Below are 17261 nucleotides of genomic sequence, written 5' to 3' on the forward strand. Positions count from 1 at the left end.
TATGGAAGACCCTCCCTGCCCCGGAGATACACACTAGAGTCTGGGGGTTCCTCTCAGGCACCACCCTGCCTCTTGTCCTGCAGGTGTAAGGTGTGCCCGCTGACCTTTTTCACCAAGTCTGAGATGCAAATCCACTCCAAGTCGCACACAGAGGCCAAGCCCCACAAGTGCCCGCACTGCTCCAAGTCTTTTGCCAACGCCTCCTACCTGGCCCAGCACCTGCGCATCCACCTGGGCGTCAAACCCTACCACTGCTCCTACTGTGATAAGTCCTTCCGCCAGCTCTCCCACCTCCAGCAGCACACCAGGTAGGTGCCGGGCCTGGAGCCCAGCCGCTGTGGCCCAGTGCATAGAGCAAGGAGGGGCAGAGACTTCTAGGGGCCTGTTGCCCTCCGGGGAACCTCCTCAAGGCTGTGTGTGACCCGGGCCTTGCCAAGCTTGCTGACCTCGTCTCTCACCACTCGACCAGCCTTCTCTGCCCTGGGTCTTGGTACCTGCTTTGTCCTTCACCTGAGGAAATAGAGTGGATGCTGACTCAGCCAGCTTCTGGTCCTCGCTGGGGGGAGTGGGGCCTGGCTCTGTGTGCCCACAGGCCCTGTGGGTCCCATCACAGGAGTGGTGGACGGTGTCACGTACTTCCTGTGTGTTGTCCACTTTCCCCAATGTGTTGGGATCTCTCTCTCTTTTTCAACACTGAAGGTTAGACTCAGAGCCTCCCGTTTACTAGGCAGTTGCTATACCATTTCAATCACACCCCCAGCCCTTAAAAATCTTTTTTTTTTTTTCTAGTAGGAGTTTCTCATGTTTGCCTCACACTGCAGTCTTCCTACCTATGCCTTTTCCATAGTTGGAATTACAGTTGCATACCACCACAGTTAGCTTATTTATTGAGATGGGGACCTTGCTAGCTTTTTGCCTGGGTTAGCCTTCAACGGTGATCCTCTCCATCTGTGCCTCCCACATAGCTGGGATTACACGCATGAGCCACTGTGCTGTCACTGCCATGGCCACCTGTTGGGAGCTCTTCATCGCTTGGGCTCAGTGTCCTATGTTTCTGTGTCCCCTGTGTGTACACAGATGAGCATTTGGGCATTTGTTAAAAATTCATGGAGCGAGCAGAGCTAGCTTACTGCCCCAGCACAGAAGACCATCCATTCCACAAATGTTTACAGAGCCCCCACGCAATGCCAGACATCTTCCAGGTGCTCGGGGGACAGCCAGGAACAAAACAGACAAATCCGCCACCCATGGGGGCCTTAGGGCTAGCTGAGTGTGGGAAAAGAAGACTTAAAGAAAGAAATGCTTTATGGGAAGAAAATGTTGTGCAAGAGAGTGTGGACATCAGAAAGACTGCACCAATAAAAGTACCCTAGGTATTTAAAGAAGCAAACCAAAGGTTTCTAAGATTTCAGTCCCTCTGTTGGGAGGGGATGCTCTCAGGGGTATCGTCTCTAACAGCAAGGTCAGGGAGGGAAAGTGTTGCTGTGGAGTTGGGAACATATGGACCGACCTTTGGAGGGATGGATACTCTACAGAAGGACTGCATGTTGTTGTGGTTGTTAGTTGTCATTCATTCCATTGTCTTTGCGTCCTTTATCCTAGGGTTAAATTGGCTTACCTTGGTTGTTTCTCTGACTTGGGGCCTAATAGTAGGTAGGTTTAATAGAAAGCAGAATGCCACAGGGTAGATACTATCTGTCTCCTTTCTTATTTCTGGCTTTCTAAGGCATGGGTTTGACCTCATAACTTTTTGTCCACAATTTTCTAAGATTGCTTTGTTTATTTTTAGTTTGGACAGTGTTATATGTGTCCATATATATACAATGTTGGTTGAGAATTGCAGCACGTGATGCGACACAAAGGCTCCCGCGTGTATCAGGAGACTGATTCTTTAAAGCCTTGGACCAAAACTTTGGCTCTGTGTGTGTGTGTGTGTGTGTGTGTTTCTTTCACTTCTGCCAGTTGGTGCTTCAGTACAGGTAGGTCCCTCTTTCTGAAGAATCTTCTGGTTTGTCAGTGCTTCCAGAAAAGCAAAAGTTGATTTTTTTTTTTTAAACCACCTTCAAGGCTGAGATTCTACAGGTCTGGAGCAGGTCCCATTGTTGGCTGGAGGTCTGGGAAGCCTCATTCTCCCATACGAAGTGCCATCTTATCAGGCTTGTTGTGCTTAATTGAATGAGATTTGTCTTTAAATGTGTCATTTCTGGCACAATCATGATTACAAATTTGATTTGCCCAATTATATCCTATTAGGAAGGACAGATTCTTATTGAGTCTGTTTATAAAACTAATGGATGTGCAGAGGGCCCCATGGAAGGCACTGTGAATGTTTTTATTTAGCAATTATTGTGCGTTAATTTTTAGACAAGGCCATATATATGGTTTATGATTTTTAATTTTCTTTAATAATTTATTAATGTACATTTACACTTTTTATTTATTGTGGTGGTACTGGTTTTGAACTCAGTGCCTCTCATCCTCCCTTGGCTTTTTTGCTCAACGTTCGTGCTCTGCCATTTAAGGCACACCTCCACTTCAAGCTTTTTGGTGATCCATTGGAGATGGGAGTCTCATGGACTTTTCTATCTGGGCTGGCTTTGAACTATAATCCTCAACTCTCACCCTCTGGAGTAGCTAGGATTGTAGGCATGAGCCATCAGCACCCAGCATATGTTAAGTATTCGTAGCTCCTTTTTCCCCCACCCTTTCCTGAATTCTGAAGGGCTATTTGGAATAAGATGTTGTTGAAGGAATAAGTGTTTTTCATTTCCTTAAATATAGCCTCCTATAAACTGAGGATTGGAGACAGACCAAAGGGTTTTCTCCTATGCCCTTTGGAAAATGGAACAGCGTCTTGTAGTGAAGAAACTTTGGTCCCATCCTGGGTGATGATTGCTGCTGCTCTGACACCTGGAGCTGGCCTTTGCTTAGTTGTCTGCCTCTACAGTCTGCCATGGCCTCCTGTGTGGTCCAGGCTGTGATGTGCTGTCAGTCTCTAAGCTTGACCCCATCAGTCTCCTCCTGGAGGGCCTGCAACCAGGAAGGCCCAGCCCACTCTGAGGCCATCATTGTCTTGCCCTTCTTTCTGAAAACTTACTGTTTCATCTATGGCTCAAAGTAAAGGCCTTAAGGCAGATGTGAGGTCAGGAGAGACCTGTAGATAAAACTGAATGATGGGGCTAGGAATGTGGCTTAGCAGTAGAGTGCTTGCCTTGCATGCATGAAGCCCTGGGTTCAATTCCTCCGCACCACATAAACAGAAAAAGCCGGAAGTGGCGCTGTGGCTCAAGAGATAGCGTGCTAGCCTTGAGCAAAAAGAACCCAGGGACAGTGCTCCAGCCCTGAGTCCAAGCCTTAGGACTGGCCAAAAAAACAAAAAACAAAAAGACAAACCTTGAATGACTGTGGCTAATTTATTACAATCATCAGCAGTATCAGAATAAAGGAAAGAAGAACCCCCTTTCCAGGTTTAGTGTATGATCCATTTCTCAGATTACAAGCATATCATATTAAATAGGGTATTGTCTGGTTTTCAGTCTTTTAATGTATCTCATAAAGTTTAACTGATAAATGAGAATAATTGAAATCTAGAGATAAATTTTGTTCTGGCTTTTTTGCATTGCTGAGGATTAAACCCAGGTACTTATATGGCTGAGCGGTATCTCAGCTGGAGACATACATATACATACATCCATACATCATACATACATACATACATACGTACATTTTTTTCTCTTTCCCGGTCCTGGGTGCTTCCCTGGGCTTTTTTTTGCTCAACTTAACACTCTACCACATGAGCCACAGCTCCACTTATAGCTTTTTGGTGGTTGATTGGAGATAAAGAGTCTCAGGGACTTTCTTTCTCTTCCTAGCTTAGATCTCAGCCTCCTGAGTAGCTAGGGTTACAGGCGTGAGCCACCAGTGTCTAGCAGGAGACAATATTTTTAAGGAGGGTTTTTCCCCCAGATACTTATTTTTCAGTCTCTGTACATTAAAATAGTATTTTTGTGTTCATTTTCAAAATGCACAAAAATAGACTTTTGTGAGATACCCATATGAACGTACTTAAGTATGTATTTATCTTACATGTGTATATAATTAATATTGGGAGACTAAGCGGTTCTTTTTTGATTTGTTGTGTGTGTGCGTGTGTGTATGCGTGCACGCGTGTGCATGCTGGTCCTGGGGCTTGAGCTCAGGGCCTGGGTGCTGTCTCTGAGCGTCTTTTGTTCAAGGCTAGCACTCTACCACTCGAGTAACAGCTCCACTTTTAGTTTAGTGGAGATAAGAGTCTCATGGATGTTCCTGCCCTGAGATTGGTTTTGTACCGCAATCCTCAGATCTCAGCCTCCTGAATAGTTAAGATTACAGATGTGAGCTACCCAGATCAATCTCTCACCTTTTTTATACTGCAAGCTTCACGGGACTGTGGTCGCTTTAACACTGGGGTAATTAAAGTTAGGGAGATGATGGAACAGTTCAGCAACCCTGAGCATCCCTCATTTTCTAAAGCGAGGCGGTCACATCTCGGGTGCGCTCCATTGGGCATCTGGGAAGTCCATGCGTGCTCGCCTATAAAAGACACCTTGGTAATTGTCTTGTGCTAACTAGGGTTGGCTTTGAGAAAGGCACTGCACGCAGCTGGCAAGAAGGCAAGAAAGGAGCATTAATCGGGTTGGAAATAGACACAGTGCCAAGTAATCATAATGATTATGGACTCTCTTGGTGTTTTTCAGTAGTAGACTTTAAAAATATCATTTAAAAAAATCTTTAATCTCCTGAAGGGAAAAGTATTCTGCCAGAATGTTCCTAGGCCCAGAGATTGCTCCTCCCGTCTCCATTCCTCAGACATGGTTTGTTTGTTTTTTCCTCCTCCCTCCCCTCTCCCCATCTCTCCTTCTCTCCCTGTTTTTCCTTCCCTCCCTCTCTCTACTCCCTCCCCTCTTTTATGCAATGGCAGGAAACCAAACAAACAATATAAGAGTATTCTACCAACATCTGGAAGAGAACGTTATGATTCCTGAGGCTCTGACACACATAATTAGGGCAATGTGTCCTAACTCAGTGGCAAAGACCTGGGTGTCCCACATGCCCCCTAGACCCAGTATCATTTGGACCAACAAACAAAAATCCAAGCCTATGCAAGCAACAAGATTCTGCTTTCTCTCCTCTGCTGTTTGACAGAGACTAGTTCTGGTTTTCTCTCCTTGGCAGAGAACCAGATGAGACAATTAGATCGTATAGTTAATCAAATCCATCTTCCAAGTGGTACTACCACTAATGAGGGGGGTGACACAATGCCATGTCCAAGGCATGAACCAGCCCTGGTCAAGACAGGGTGGAGCAGGAGAGACAGTGAGCCAGTCCATAGCTAGAGATAGTAACTGAGTGCCTGCAACACTGTTGAGTGTATTCTTAGTGGCAAGGGGGAACCCAGTGCATGTTGGGAGAACCCATTGCATCATGGGAGAATCTTTGTCATGGAAGGAAGGCATGCATAGAGGAAAAGTTCGGGTCTGCCAAGTCCAGACAACACCACGTGGTTTAGAGAGAAAAGAAGACATTTTCTGCTGTCACCTGCTCACACTGGAATGTGGCAATGGTCTCACACAGTTAGTGGATGTGTCAAGTGGTCCCGTGTCTACAGATACCATGGTTTAGGATGCCAGGGATGAAGTTGCTTCAGTAGAGAGTAAATTATAGGAAAGGGCTCAGGGTTTTTGTTTTCTTAATCTATTTGTGGAACTGAGTGCCAGACAGAGTGATGCTGCATTTGTTGGTTTGTTTTTCTTCAGGGTGCTTTGAGTTTCTTTCACTGGCTGTTTAGGTTGTGTGTGTGCCTATAATGACAACAGCAGAGAACACTGCAGACTTCTCAAGTCTGATGACAGTGGTGGTGATAAAAATGATGGCAGCCATTCCTTCTTAGAGAGCTCTTCAGAGCCTGATTATCCCACAGGTGCTTGAATATACAGGGTATCAGTAATCCATACCACAGCCTGAATTTGTGTTTCTTCCTGAGAAATACTGAAATTGAGAGATGTCATAGAGAAGAGTCACTTCAAGATCTGTCACTACATCCGCATTGTTTTTGTTACAGAGCATAAGGTGGCTGAAGGCATTCAGTAGTACATGTGAACATTCGAGAAATAAAAGGGGACTGCTATAACAGTTATTGTCATACATATAATAATGTGAATAATAACAGTGGTTAGATCTAATGAGTCTTTAATCACTTCATTTAAGCACTGAATAAATCCTCTTTTTGTTGTTATACAGAAATAATCTATCTCAAATATAAATTAAGGTATTACAAATGTACTGGAAAATACTTTTTGAACGCCCTGAGGTAGAGTCACTTAGTCCTCACACTTCTTACAGTCTTGATCATTATCCCCATTTTAGAGATGAGGAAGGCAAGGTCACTTGGCCAAGGTCACCAACTAAGAGGGGACAGAGGTGGCATCCAAGGACGGCACAGGAGCAGTAGGCAGGAGGGGGGTGGGGGTGGGAACTTGGGCGACAGAGAAGCCTTGGTGTGGAAGAGCATTGGGAGTGGGGGGGAGAAACACCACTTTCCACTTGTCTTTCCCATGCTGCAAGAACACAAGGACCGCCTGGGACACAGGAGAGCTTCCCGTCATCACAGATGTGGGGGGCCCCCGGCTGAATGGAGTCAGGGCTGGATGCTCCTGTAGTGGGAAGCAGATTCTAATGGGAGAACTGAGAGCATAGATCCAATGTGAAGCAGCCCGCCCCTTCATTCATCCAAGGGCTCCCTGAAACCCTGACCCAGAGGGGATCCCACAGTGAGGGGAGAAGGTGGAAGTGCAGTCCATGAGGGAAGGACGACGCGGAGCGTCAGGAGGAGGAGGCACTCCCGGCAGTGGGAACAGCATTAGCAGAGGCTCAGAGGCCTGCTGGGGGGCGTGTGGCTGAGCATGAGATGCCTGGCTGGGTGAGCGCTGACCTAGGACTGGCCTTTAGAAACTAGGAACAGAATGGAAAGGGGCTTGGGACTCCTCTGGAAATGAGAAATGCAGTAGTGGTGGCCGAGCAGTGGCCCACCCCTGTGGCTGCCCCTGTGGCGGAAGTCAGGGAGATGCTGAGCAGAGAGCCCCTGAATGGGGCCGGATGGTTGGTACAGGTGGTTGGATGAGAGGAGCTGGAGGGGCAGTTTGGTGGACAAGAGGGTCCCTCGGAAGGGACTGTCAGCCAGTCAGTCCACAAATGTTCGTGAAATGCATCTTAGCACTGGAAACTGGTTTTGTGGAGCTGATTTCTGCCGTCAGTGACTGGGACAAACTCGCTTTCCTTCGTGCAGTTATTTATTGCGGACTGAGGCCGAGCCAGGACCTGGGGAGGTGGCGTGAGTGAGATCAAAGGACAGCTTGCTCTCACGGAGGCAGCTAAGTCAACAGTGACCAGAGGCTGACAGGATAAGTGCCAGTAGTGAGCCTGCTGGGCAGGATGTGCTTGAGGGGGTGGGGGTGGGGGTCTGCAGGGGTCTGGCCTGGCCTGGTGGGGTCAAGGAAGGTTGTCTAGGGAAGGGGCTTTCGTACTGAGCACAGAACTGTGGGCTCAGCGGGTGTTAGATGAGGGAACAGTGTGTCTGGTGGTGGGGGAACAGCCTGGAGAAAGGGCTCGCAGGAGAGAAGAGCTCAGGACACCAGACTTGTGGATGGGAAGAGGCTGGGAAGGCTGGGCTCAGGGCAGGCGGGAGGAAGCACTTGTGTGTGCTGAGAGGAGACAGGAGGCTGTCATAGCGTATCAGACGAACCCTTAGCCCTCCTGCTGCCTGCTGCCAACTATGAACCCCACATCCTGGAGTGCATGAGGATGGGCTGAAATGGAAGAGAAGCTGACATCAGCAGGAGCAGCTCATGGCCCACTTCAGGCTCTTCGGGGCCCTGGGACGCCGTCCCACACCTGTGAGCCCCACATGCATGCAGGTGGATAGGGGTTGCGTGGCCTGGCTTGGCTTCAGGTGGAAGGCATCAGTGCAGTGTGGACCAGCCCCGGGCTTTGCTCCTGCCCCTGCCATGGATGTAGCCTCACCATCTAGGAGAGAAGCCTGAGAATGGTGGGCGGCGTGGGTTCTGGGGAGCCCAGGGACGGGAAGGGGCGGGTCAGCACAGGGGAAGCTCTCCAACCCCTGCTCTGTGATGACCAGGAAGGATGAGCTGATGTGAGTCTGGTAGGCAGAGGAGTGGGGTGCAGCCAGGGCACAGCGCAGGGGGAGAATACTTGGATGTGGTTGCAGACAGAAATGGCTGTCCGACAGGCCAGGTGCGGAGTGCTCAAGAGGTGAGGCCAGACCACCGGATGAGGGCCTCGGACAGCACATGGAGGAATCTGACTGTCCGTGTTTACCACAGCAGCCAATGCTTTGTGCTCTTTGACAGCTGGGAGCCCTGGGTCCCCGCGTATAAGGCACGGGGGCCCAGCCAAGGAGCCATAAGTTTCTTGAATGAATTGGTCGATGGGTGGAGCAAACCAGGTCTAGGTGTGATGGGCGGGCATAGGCAGAAAAGAGGACGTTGATTGGTCAATTCTGGATGCTCATCACCATCTTAGGCAGATGGTTCAGGCCCAGCTGGCATATTGTTGCCCAGATTTGCCAGGCCTGGTGACTGGGGACAGGCTGGGAGTTAGCCCCAAAGGTCTGGGTATGGCATCTGGGAAGGGCCATCCACCGCCACATGCCAGGCTCCTCATGCCACTCATAGACTTCACTGCTCCATCCCGAGCTGCTGGGCAAGCACAAGCTGTCGTTACCTTCCCCATGAGGTCAGCCCATCACACTCCTGCACTCACAGTCTCCCTCGCCTTGTCCCCTCCCACAGCATTTCTGCCTTCTATTTGTAGCTTCTTTTCTTACTTCATGCAGTGGTTTTTGTCTGTTTGGCTCACTGATGGTTTCCAAGTGTTAGCACAGTGCCTGGCACAGAGATACTGGATGGAATAAATGCTGATGGAATGAACAATACTAACAAGTGTTTATTGATGCTAATGCAGACTGTGCCAACACTACTAGGTTTAGCCCCTTAGGTGTATTATCCAATGCAATCTTCACAACTCTGGTAAGATGCCCATTTTTCAGATGAGGAAATGGAGGCTCGTTGATTTGCCCAAAGCCACTCACCTATAGCGGGTCCAGGATAAGAACCCAGGAATGGGGGCAGCCAGGACACAGAGGGGATGAGCCTTAGGACCACACTGTCCTACCATCTCTCTGTCCATGGGATAACCACATTCCCATCATGCCCATGGCCTTGACAAGGAGAAAGAAGAAATAGGAGTCAGTCAGGTCAGGGGAGCCATCTCCTTTGGAAGGGGACGTGTGGGTGGGGAAGGCCCCACCAATGCTGTGCATTGTGTTCTTCAGTGGGGGTCTGCCCCAGTGGGGTTTTGGGAGAGGGGCAGAGTGCACTCCTGCAAGCCCAGTGGTAAGGCCTAGGCATGGGTCTGAGGGGGCGCTGGTGGGAGTTTGGTGCAGCCCTGGGCAGCAGGGAGGCTCTGGTCTAATTGGCAGAGGAAGCCAGAGAAGGAGGGAGTAGCCTTTGAGGGGCTCCTGCGTGGGGCTCACTCTGAGCTGCTGGGTGTGCTGGATAGAGTGGGGACGGAAAGGATTGGGGTACCACAGGCCTGGGGCTTGGAGCACTTGTCAGGGTGTGTGTCAGGAACCTCCTCACTGGGCTGCCATTGCAGAATCCACACAGGAGACAGACCCTACAAGTGCCCACATCCTGGCTGCGAGAAGGCTTTCACTCAGCTCTCCAACCTCCAGGTGAGTACCTGCCTGCCTCCCTGCCCCCCACGCCTGGGAGCACAAGGAGGGGGTATGCCTCACAGCCCCCTGCCGTGCCCCCACAGTCTCACCAGCGCCAGCACAACAAGGACAAGCCCTACAAGTGTCCCAACTGCTACCGGGCCTACTCAGACTCAGCCTCCCTGCAGATCCACCTCTCAGCCCATGCCATCAAGCACGCCAAGGCCTACTGCTGCAGCATGTGTGGGCGGGCCTACACCTCGGTGAGTGTGCAGCCACTTCCCCTGACTCCCCGCTTCCTAACAGAGAAACTGAGGCCGGAGCAGGATGTGATTCCTCGTGATCACTGGTGTGGCAAAGCCAAGGCTTTGCTTCTAGAAAGAAGCTCACTACTTCCCTGTTTGGCTGGTGCAGGCCAAGTTCCCAAGCTCCTGCCCACCTTAGTCCGGACTCCTGAGGCCCTGAGTCCTCAAAGCAGAGAGAGACTGGCCTGTCCCATGCTCTCCAAAGCAACAGAGGAGGAGGGTCTTCCTGCTGTGGGGAAGCTGTAATTTCCATCATGGACACAAGGGGGCGCCGTGACATGGCCCAGAGACCCCCTTCCTCAGAAAGAGAAGATTATAGATCATATCCAGCCCTTGTCCTTAGGTAGGAAAAATTTCAAAATTAGGGCATTTGTGCACACAGGTGAGTCATCTGTGTGTATGCACCTGGTTTCTTGGAATATTCTGGTTAATAGTCCTTATATAACTGGAGATTCCTGTACCTCTGCTTTCTCACGGCTCACATAGAGCAACGCACGTGATTGCTGGGTGGCTGAGGAGTGCCGGATAGGCCTTGGCTCGTGCAGTGACTTCCTTTTTGTCACAGGGCATTTAGGATAAATGCCATCCAAGGCCTTTAGACCCTAGGTGCCAAGCAGTATCTCTTTCCCTATCCTGTGACTACAGGAGTGTCTCTACACATCGCCAGATATCCCCTAGGCAGCAAGACTCCAACTGAACATCACTGCTCTAAAGGGGATAAAAATGTTTTTAGAGACAGTAGGAAAGACAAAGCGGAACTGGGGAGGATCTAGATAAGACCACTCAAGGAAGCAACATGTGCTTTCCTATGAGAAAATACTTGGGATAGTCAACTTAAAGAGAGGAAAGGTTTATTTTGGCTGACAGTGTTAGAGGTCAGTCCATGATTAGTTGGCCCTGTTGCTTTGGAGCCTGTGATGAGAAGTACATGATGGCTGGGTGAGGAGGTAGAGTGAGCTGCTCACCTCATGGCGTCTAGAAATAAACGGGAAGCAGAAGAAGTTGGAGATCCCAGTATCTCCTTCAGAGGCTTACCACTTAATGGCCCAATTTCGTTCCCACCACCTCCTAATAGTGTCAGGGCCTAGGGACCTTGCCTTTAGCATGTAGGTCTCTGACGAACATTCCAGACCCCAAGTGAAGTAGGGCAGTTTGGTAGAACCCTTGAAGGAGGACAGGGAGGGACAGAGATCTTCCAAGAGGGAGTAGTGAATGCAAAACCCTGAAGTGGAACAAACAAACACGGTGTGTAGCAGGAACTGAGAGTAAATTGGATGTGTGGGGCCTGGGGCCCTGTTAGGGAGGCTGGATGTTTTTCCAGGTGGAACAGGAAGCCACAGGGAGGTGATGTCAGGAGATGGTTGAAAAGTTTCTTGCTAGCCAGAGAGGAGTGTGGGTCATAGCAAGGTCATCCACCACGCTTGACACATGCTACCCATGACTGCTGCTTCTGTAGTGCTAAATATGTGAGGGGGAGGAGAGAGAAGAGACAGAAGACAGACCTGCAGGACAAGGGCCCCAAGTGGGGGAATCCCCACTTGGTCCTGCTTCAACCCTGTACCCCGTCTCCATCAACCAGTCCTTCCTGTCTTCATATCTGTTGTTTGAAGGTAAACACAGACTTTCCAGTATTTTATTTATAAAAACTTTATCTTTAAAGAACTCTTTTTTTGTTTGTCAGTCATGGGTCTTGAACTCAGGGCTTGGGCACTATCCCTGAGCTCTTCTGCTCAAGGCTGGCACTCTACCACTTTGAGCCACAGCGCCTCTTCTGGTTTTCTGGTGGTTAATTGGAGATAGGAGTCTCATGGATTTTCCTGCCCAGGCTGACTTTAAACCACCATCCTCAGATCTCAGCCTCCTGAGTAGCTAGAATTACAGGTGTGAGCCACCGGCCCCTGGCGCATGTGCGCTCTCTCTCTCTCTCTCTCTCTCTCTCTCTCTCTCTCTCTCTCTCTCTCTCTCTCTCTCTCTCTCTCTCATGTCTATATTACCTTTATAATCCCTTAAAATAATTAACCAAAGTTTATTACCATAAAATGACCAGTCAGCACAGATATTGTCATTTGTCTCTTGAATATCATATATTTTTGTTTTTGTCTTTTCCTTTTTTGGTACTAGGGATCAAACCCAGCACAGCCCTTGATAGGCAAGTGCTTTGCCATTGAGCTACGTCCCAGCCCAAATGCCATATTTTATTACAGCATTATTTCTTAATCAAGATCTATACGTGTGTGTGTGTGTGTGTGTGTGTGTGTGTGTGTGTGTGTGTACAGGGGCTTGAAGTACCACCCGCTCCACTTCTGGCTTTTCTGGGTGGTTAATTGGAGATAAGAGTCTTACAGACTTTCTTGCCTGAGCTGGCTTCAAACCGAGACCCTGAGATCAGCCTCCTGAGTAGCTAGGATTGCGGCTGTGAGCCACTGGTGCCTGGCACAATATATCTTTATCGTATGCTTGGATACGCTGCTGAGTATGCTGGCGTCATGTATAGCACTCTGCCATGTGTGCTTAGCAGGAGTCACCTCCTTGCCCACGGAGACTGTTACCGCAGGGGAATGGGTGCTCTGTTAGGGTCAAGGGAGGGAGGGAAGAGGCCAGAACTTCCTCCACCACCAGGGATAGAATGTAGGGACTGGAGAAGGAGAGGTCTCCTCAGCCCTGACTGCATGCTTGGGGCTTTATCTGCATCACCATAGCAACCCTTCCCCATCCCCAGTAACTGGAGGAACAGGCTTAGAGAGTAGAGAAGATTGATTAAGGTCCTCCTACTAAGAAATGTCAGAACTAAATAGGCACTGCTAGCTCACACCTATAATCATAGCTACTCAGGAATCTGAGATCTGAAGATCAGTGTTCGAAGCCAGCCTGGGCAGGAAAGTATGTGAAACTTTTATCTCCAACTATCCGGCAAAAAGCTGGGAGTGAAAGTATGTCTTCAGTGGTAGAGTGCCAGCCTTGAGTAATGAGGACAAGCAAGAGTGTGAGACTTGGAGTTCAATTCCTAGTACTGACACAAAAGGAGAGAAAATGAAAGGTAGGCTCAAGCGTGGGCCTGCTGCCTTACCCTCCCTGGGAACCAGAGCCAGGACACCTCACTACCCACAGCACTTGATGAAAGGGCTGCCCTACCTGCCGAGGGAAACTTAGTGCCCATTAACCCCTCGGCCAGCACTCTGCGTGCTCAGGCTCCCAGAAAGCCACCAGCACTCACCCTGGCTGGGGTGCTGGGCTGCCACCCCCCAGCGGGCCTACCTGCAATGGCGCCCTCTAGGGACGGCTTCGGGAACTGCAGCTCACAGTGGTGACAGGCTCTGCATCTCGCCCCTGCCCGCAGGAGACCTACCTGATGAAGCACATGTCCAAACACACGGTGGTGGAGCACTTGGTGAGCCATCATTCACCCCAGAGGACGGAGTCCCCCGGCATCCCGGTGCGAATCTCCCTCATCTGAGCCCACTGGCGGCACCGCCCGGCCTACTGGCAGACACAGACCCAGGCAGCACCAGGCCCTGACTTCCGCAGGGGCCCACCAGGAACTGCCGCGCTCTCTTCCCAACCGGCCAGAACGCTTGGTCTGCAGAAGCCCTGCGTGGTCTAGCGCCTGGACAGCCAGGCCAACCGCAAGACTCTGGACTGTTTTGGTGGCATCCAAAGAGGATCTCAGAGCACTTTGAACCTGTCTGTTGGGTTTCTTTTGTTCCCCACCCTTCACTTGCTTCACTGTTTTTTTAAGGTTTTTTTTTTTAATAACAAAAAAGATATTTATTGGCCAGGACGTTGGTGCTGCTAAGACCTAGAAATGAAATGACTCGGACAGATGGGTGCAGAGAACCAGAGGGCAGTGTGGAGCCTTCTCCGGCCGTGGCCTTGGGTCTAGAGAGGAGGCTCGGGCCTGGGGTTCTGGACTATAAAGGGGACCCCCGGGTGGGAGGGGGCAGGAGGCAGCTGGAGTGAGCCCTTCAGCCCTGGGTGCCCAGTTTGAATCTTCCGACTTGTGCCTGGGCTTCACCGAGCAGAAGATATGGCTGCTGCCAGGGCTGTCCAGGCTTCAGGAGGCGGAGAGAGGAGAGGAGAGGGGCCGGGAGATCCACAGGACCAAAGGGTGCAGTGATGGGTAGGTGGCGGGCCCAGGGGAATGGGGTAGGCGGCCTGGTTAAGACCTGGCCCCACCCCTGCTGCCCTGAAGATCACCCCAGTCTACCTCGGTGCTGGCCAGGAAACCAATCGGCTACCTCTCCCGCCACCCCAGACTCTGGGCAGGGGCATGGGGAAGAAGTGGAGCTGGGACTTGACCCCCTTCCAGAATTTTCTCCAGATGGGGACAGTGCCCAGGGAAGGGGGCACGGGAGGGGGATCCCCAGCCCAGGCTCAGGCCCCTCAGCAGGGAAGGATCCTTGGAGAGGAGGGTGCCAGCTCCAGAGCAGACCCTGCCCCGCGCCCCCCACAGACACACCCCAATCTGAAAGCCATGCGTGTCCGTGTATATAGGAACCATGTACAGAGCCCAGAGAAGCCCCTCCATATCCCCCCGGGAAAAAAAAAAAAAAAGAAAGCTAGACAGAAACTCATCTATATATTCTGTATCTGGAGTTCCGTTTTGAATATTAACCGTGTTATTTTTATACACTTTTTAAGCCTTAACTCGCCATTGATTTACCAGTTTAACGTTTCCTGGGGTTTCTTTTCCCAAGGGGGGGTCTCTCCTCCCCCATCCCCACCCCTGTCCCTTTGTTTGACTTGCGTCGTCTGATACTCAGTATTGTAGCTTTTTGTCCGCATGTTACTACCCTGTAAATATGCTGTTATAATACTGTTAACACCCCCTTTGCTTTTTTCTATGGGACCTCCAGGCCACCATATTTAGAACTAGATACCTTATTAAAAAAGAGAAAACCATTTGTTGGCTTCTCAGTTTGCATCTTGGTGGCAGGGAGGCGAGGCCAGGTGCCCCTCAGACACTTCAGGAGAGATGTTTGTATTCTATTTAAAAATGGGAGTGGGGAGCCAGACAGAACTCAACTGTGGGGGAAGAAGACTCTAGGGGGCAAGAAACAAAAGGATTCCAACCCTCTGCTCTTTGTATTTCTCTGTTGTGAAGAATAAACTGTACCTGCACCTGGGTGGCGGTGGTGGCGTGTGCCGTGCTGTGCTGTGTGCCGTGCTGTGTGCAAGTGCAAGGCGGGGCACCTTTCCTGGGTCTCTCTCTGGCTCCACCCCAGACTTGAGAAGAAAACGAGAGCGGTCGCTTGCTGTGGGTCAAGTCCTTTGCTGAATGCCTCAAGGCCCTGTGGAAGGAGGGAGCCAACTAAGACCTTTTGCTCAGGACCGTGCACTTACCAGGCTTTTGACTCCTGACCCCCCCCCCACCTCCCCCCCGTGAGTCTCACTTCCCCCTTTCCTGAGGAGCACCTCATCCTCTGGGGGGCTGTCAGGAGTACTTGGTTTGTGGAAACTGTTCTAGTGCAGGAGGTTGGACCCAAAGAATTGCAATGTGTGTTGGCGGGTGTCAGTGAGCCATTTGTCCAAGGAGGTAATGTGGGAGTTTGTTTCCTCTTCCTCCCCAGTTTATCCAGGGCTTGGGCCTGTGGAAGTGACATGGAGGACGGAGCTAGCTCAGCCACAACTCAACGTGCAGCTCATCACTGGGGACTTGGATCCCGCACAGTGCTCGTGTGTCAAGGCTTGCCTGGAAGTGATAGGCAGTCCAACATAATGAGGGTTTATTGAAGTATGCAATGGGCGGTGGTGGAACCAGCTTCAGGAATCAAAAGGTGGGAATCTACCTCTCTCTGGCTCTGCTTGGAGTCACCACCCTTTTTAGACACCTGTGGGGTCGTCTCTGGCCTCAGCACTGAGGCTTCCAGCAGCCATCTGGTCCTTCAGCAAAGGACTCATGGGGTCTTCCTGGTTCTGCCTACTTGAATAGAGCAAAGCCCTTTTCTGAAGCACACCTCCCTAATGGAACCAGAGTGTATCAGTCAGACTTCTGATGCTGCAACAAATACCTGAGAGAAATTTAAAGTAAGAAATTATTTAAATTATGATTTGGGCTCATGATTTGGGAAGGTTTGGTCCACGGTCCCTGGGTCTTGTCACTTTGAGACTGAGGTGAGCTGAGCCTGGACATCAGGTGGTAAATGTTTTATGGAGGCTGCTCGCCTCATGGTGGCCAGGAAGCAGAAAGACAGGAAGAGGACAGGGTATGCCCTGCAAAAGGCCCGCCTCCAGGGGCCTACTTCCTCCAGCTAGGCTCCACATCATTACCTTTCCACCAGCTCCCAAATGAGCACCACCAGCTGGGGAAACAACCTTCAGCACAATGAAACATTTCATGTTCAAACCACACAGGCCCACATTCCACTCTGGCTCCTGTCTATCTCAAGATGCAAAATGCATTCAGGACTACCTCTTGAGTCCCCCAAGGCTGGGTGTCAGTGGCTCACACCTATAATCCTAGCTGCTCAGGAGGCTGAGATCTGAGGATCTTGGCTTGAAGCCAGCTCAGGCAGAAAAGTCCCTGTGAAACTAATTTCCAATTAACCACTCAAAAACAAGTGGCACTGTGGCTCAAGTGGTAGGGCACTACCCTTGAACACAGAGGTTCATGGAAAATGCCCAGGCCCTGAGTTCAACAAGCCTTGCAACTGATTAAAAAGAAAAAAAAGTCTCCAAAGTCTCAGTGGTTCCAAGGTTATTCAAATGTTTAAGCTCAGAGTCTCTGCAACTGCCTATAAAAATGAAGAAAAAAAGAGTGACATCTTCAAAGATCCAGTGGCATAGAGTAAACATTCCCATTCCAAAAGGGAGAACAGGAGACTAACAAAAAAGGATCACATCAAAGCTAGACCAAACCCCAGGAGGGCAGACATTAAACACTATACTCTTCTGGCCAGCATCTGCCACACATGTGGCTCCCAGGAGGGTCTGAAGGGCCTGAGCAGCACTGCGCGTGACCTTTCCCCACCCCCCTCCCCACCCCCACCCCAAGCTACATGTCCTCTCTCTTGGACTGGCTTTGCTCCCTGCCTACAGCTTTCCTTGGTAGAAGTGCCATGTTCCTGGGCTTCTCTAACTTCTTAGGGTCTCCACTGCATCTTCAGCTCACTGTTACAGCCTTTCCCATTGCCCTCCCAGGGGCTGCCTCCAGACTCCAACCCAGGCTTTCCTTTGAAATCTAGGTG

At 50.4% G+C, this 17261-nt stretch overlaps 1 protein-coding gene across 2 annotated transcripts in view; it reads left to right on the forward strand.

Annotated features, from left to right (window-relative positions):
• The window catches only part of Znf362 (zinc finger protein 362), a 37522-nt gene extending 22321 nt beyond the window's left edge, over nucleotides 1–15201 (forward strand). For both annotated transcript variants that reach the window (XM_048350825.1, XM_048350824.1), the window contains 4 exons: nucleotides 84–308; nucleotides 9712–9790; nucleotides 9877–10035; nucleotides 13415–15201. In XM_048350825.1, the coding sequence (XP_048206782.1) occupies nucleotides 84–308; nucleotides 9712–9790; nucleotides 9877–10035; nucleotides 13415–13531 (580 nt within the window). In that variant the 3' untranslated portion in view covers nucleotides 13532–15201. The remainder of the gene's footprint in view (nucleotides 1–83; nucleotides 309–9711; nucleotides 9791–9876; nucleotides 10036–13414) is intronic.
• Nucleotides 15202–17261: the final 2060 nt, after the last annotated feature.

This window comes from Perognathus longimembris, chromosome 7 (assembly GCF_023159225.1).
Source record: "Perognathus longimembris pacificus isolate PPM17 chromosome 7, ASM2315922v1, whole genome shotgun sequence".
In the NCBI taxonomy this organism is placed as follows: Eukaryota; Metazoa; Chordata; class Mammalia; order Rodentia; family Heteromyidae; genus Perognathus; species Perognathus longimembris.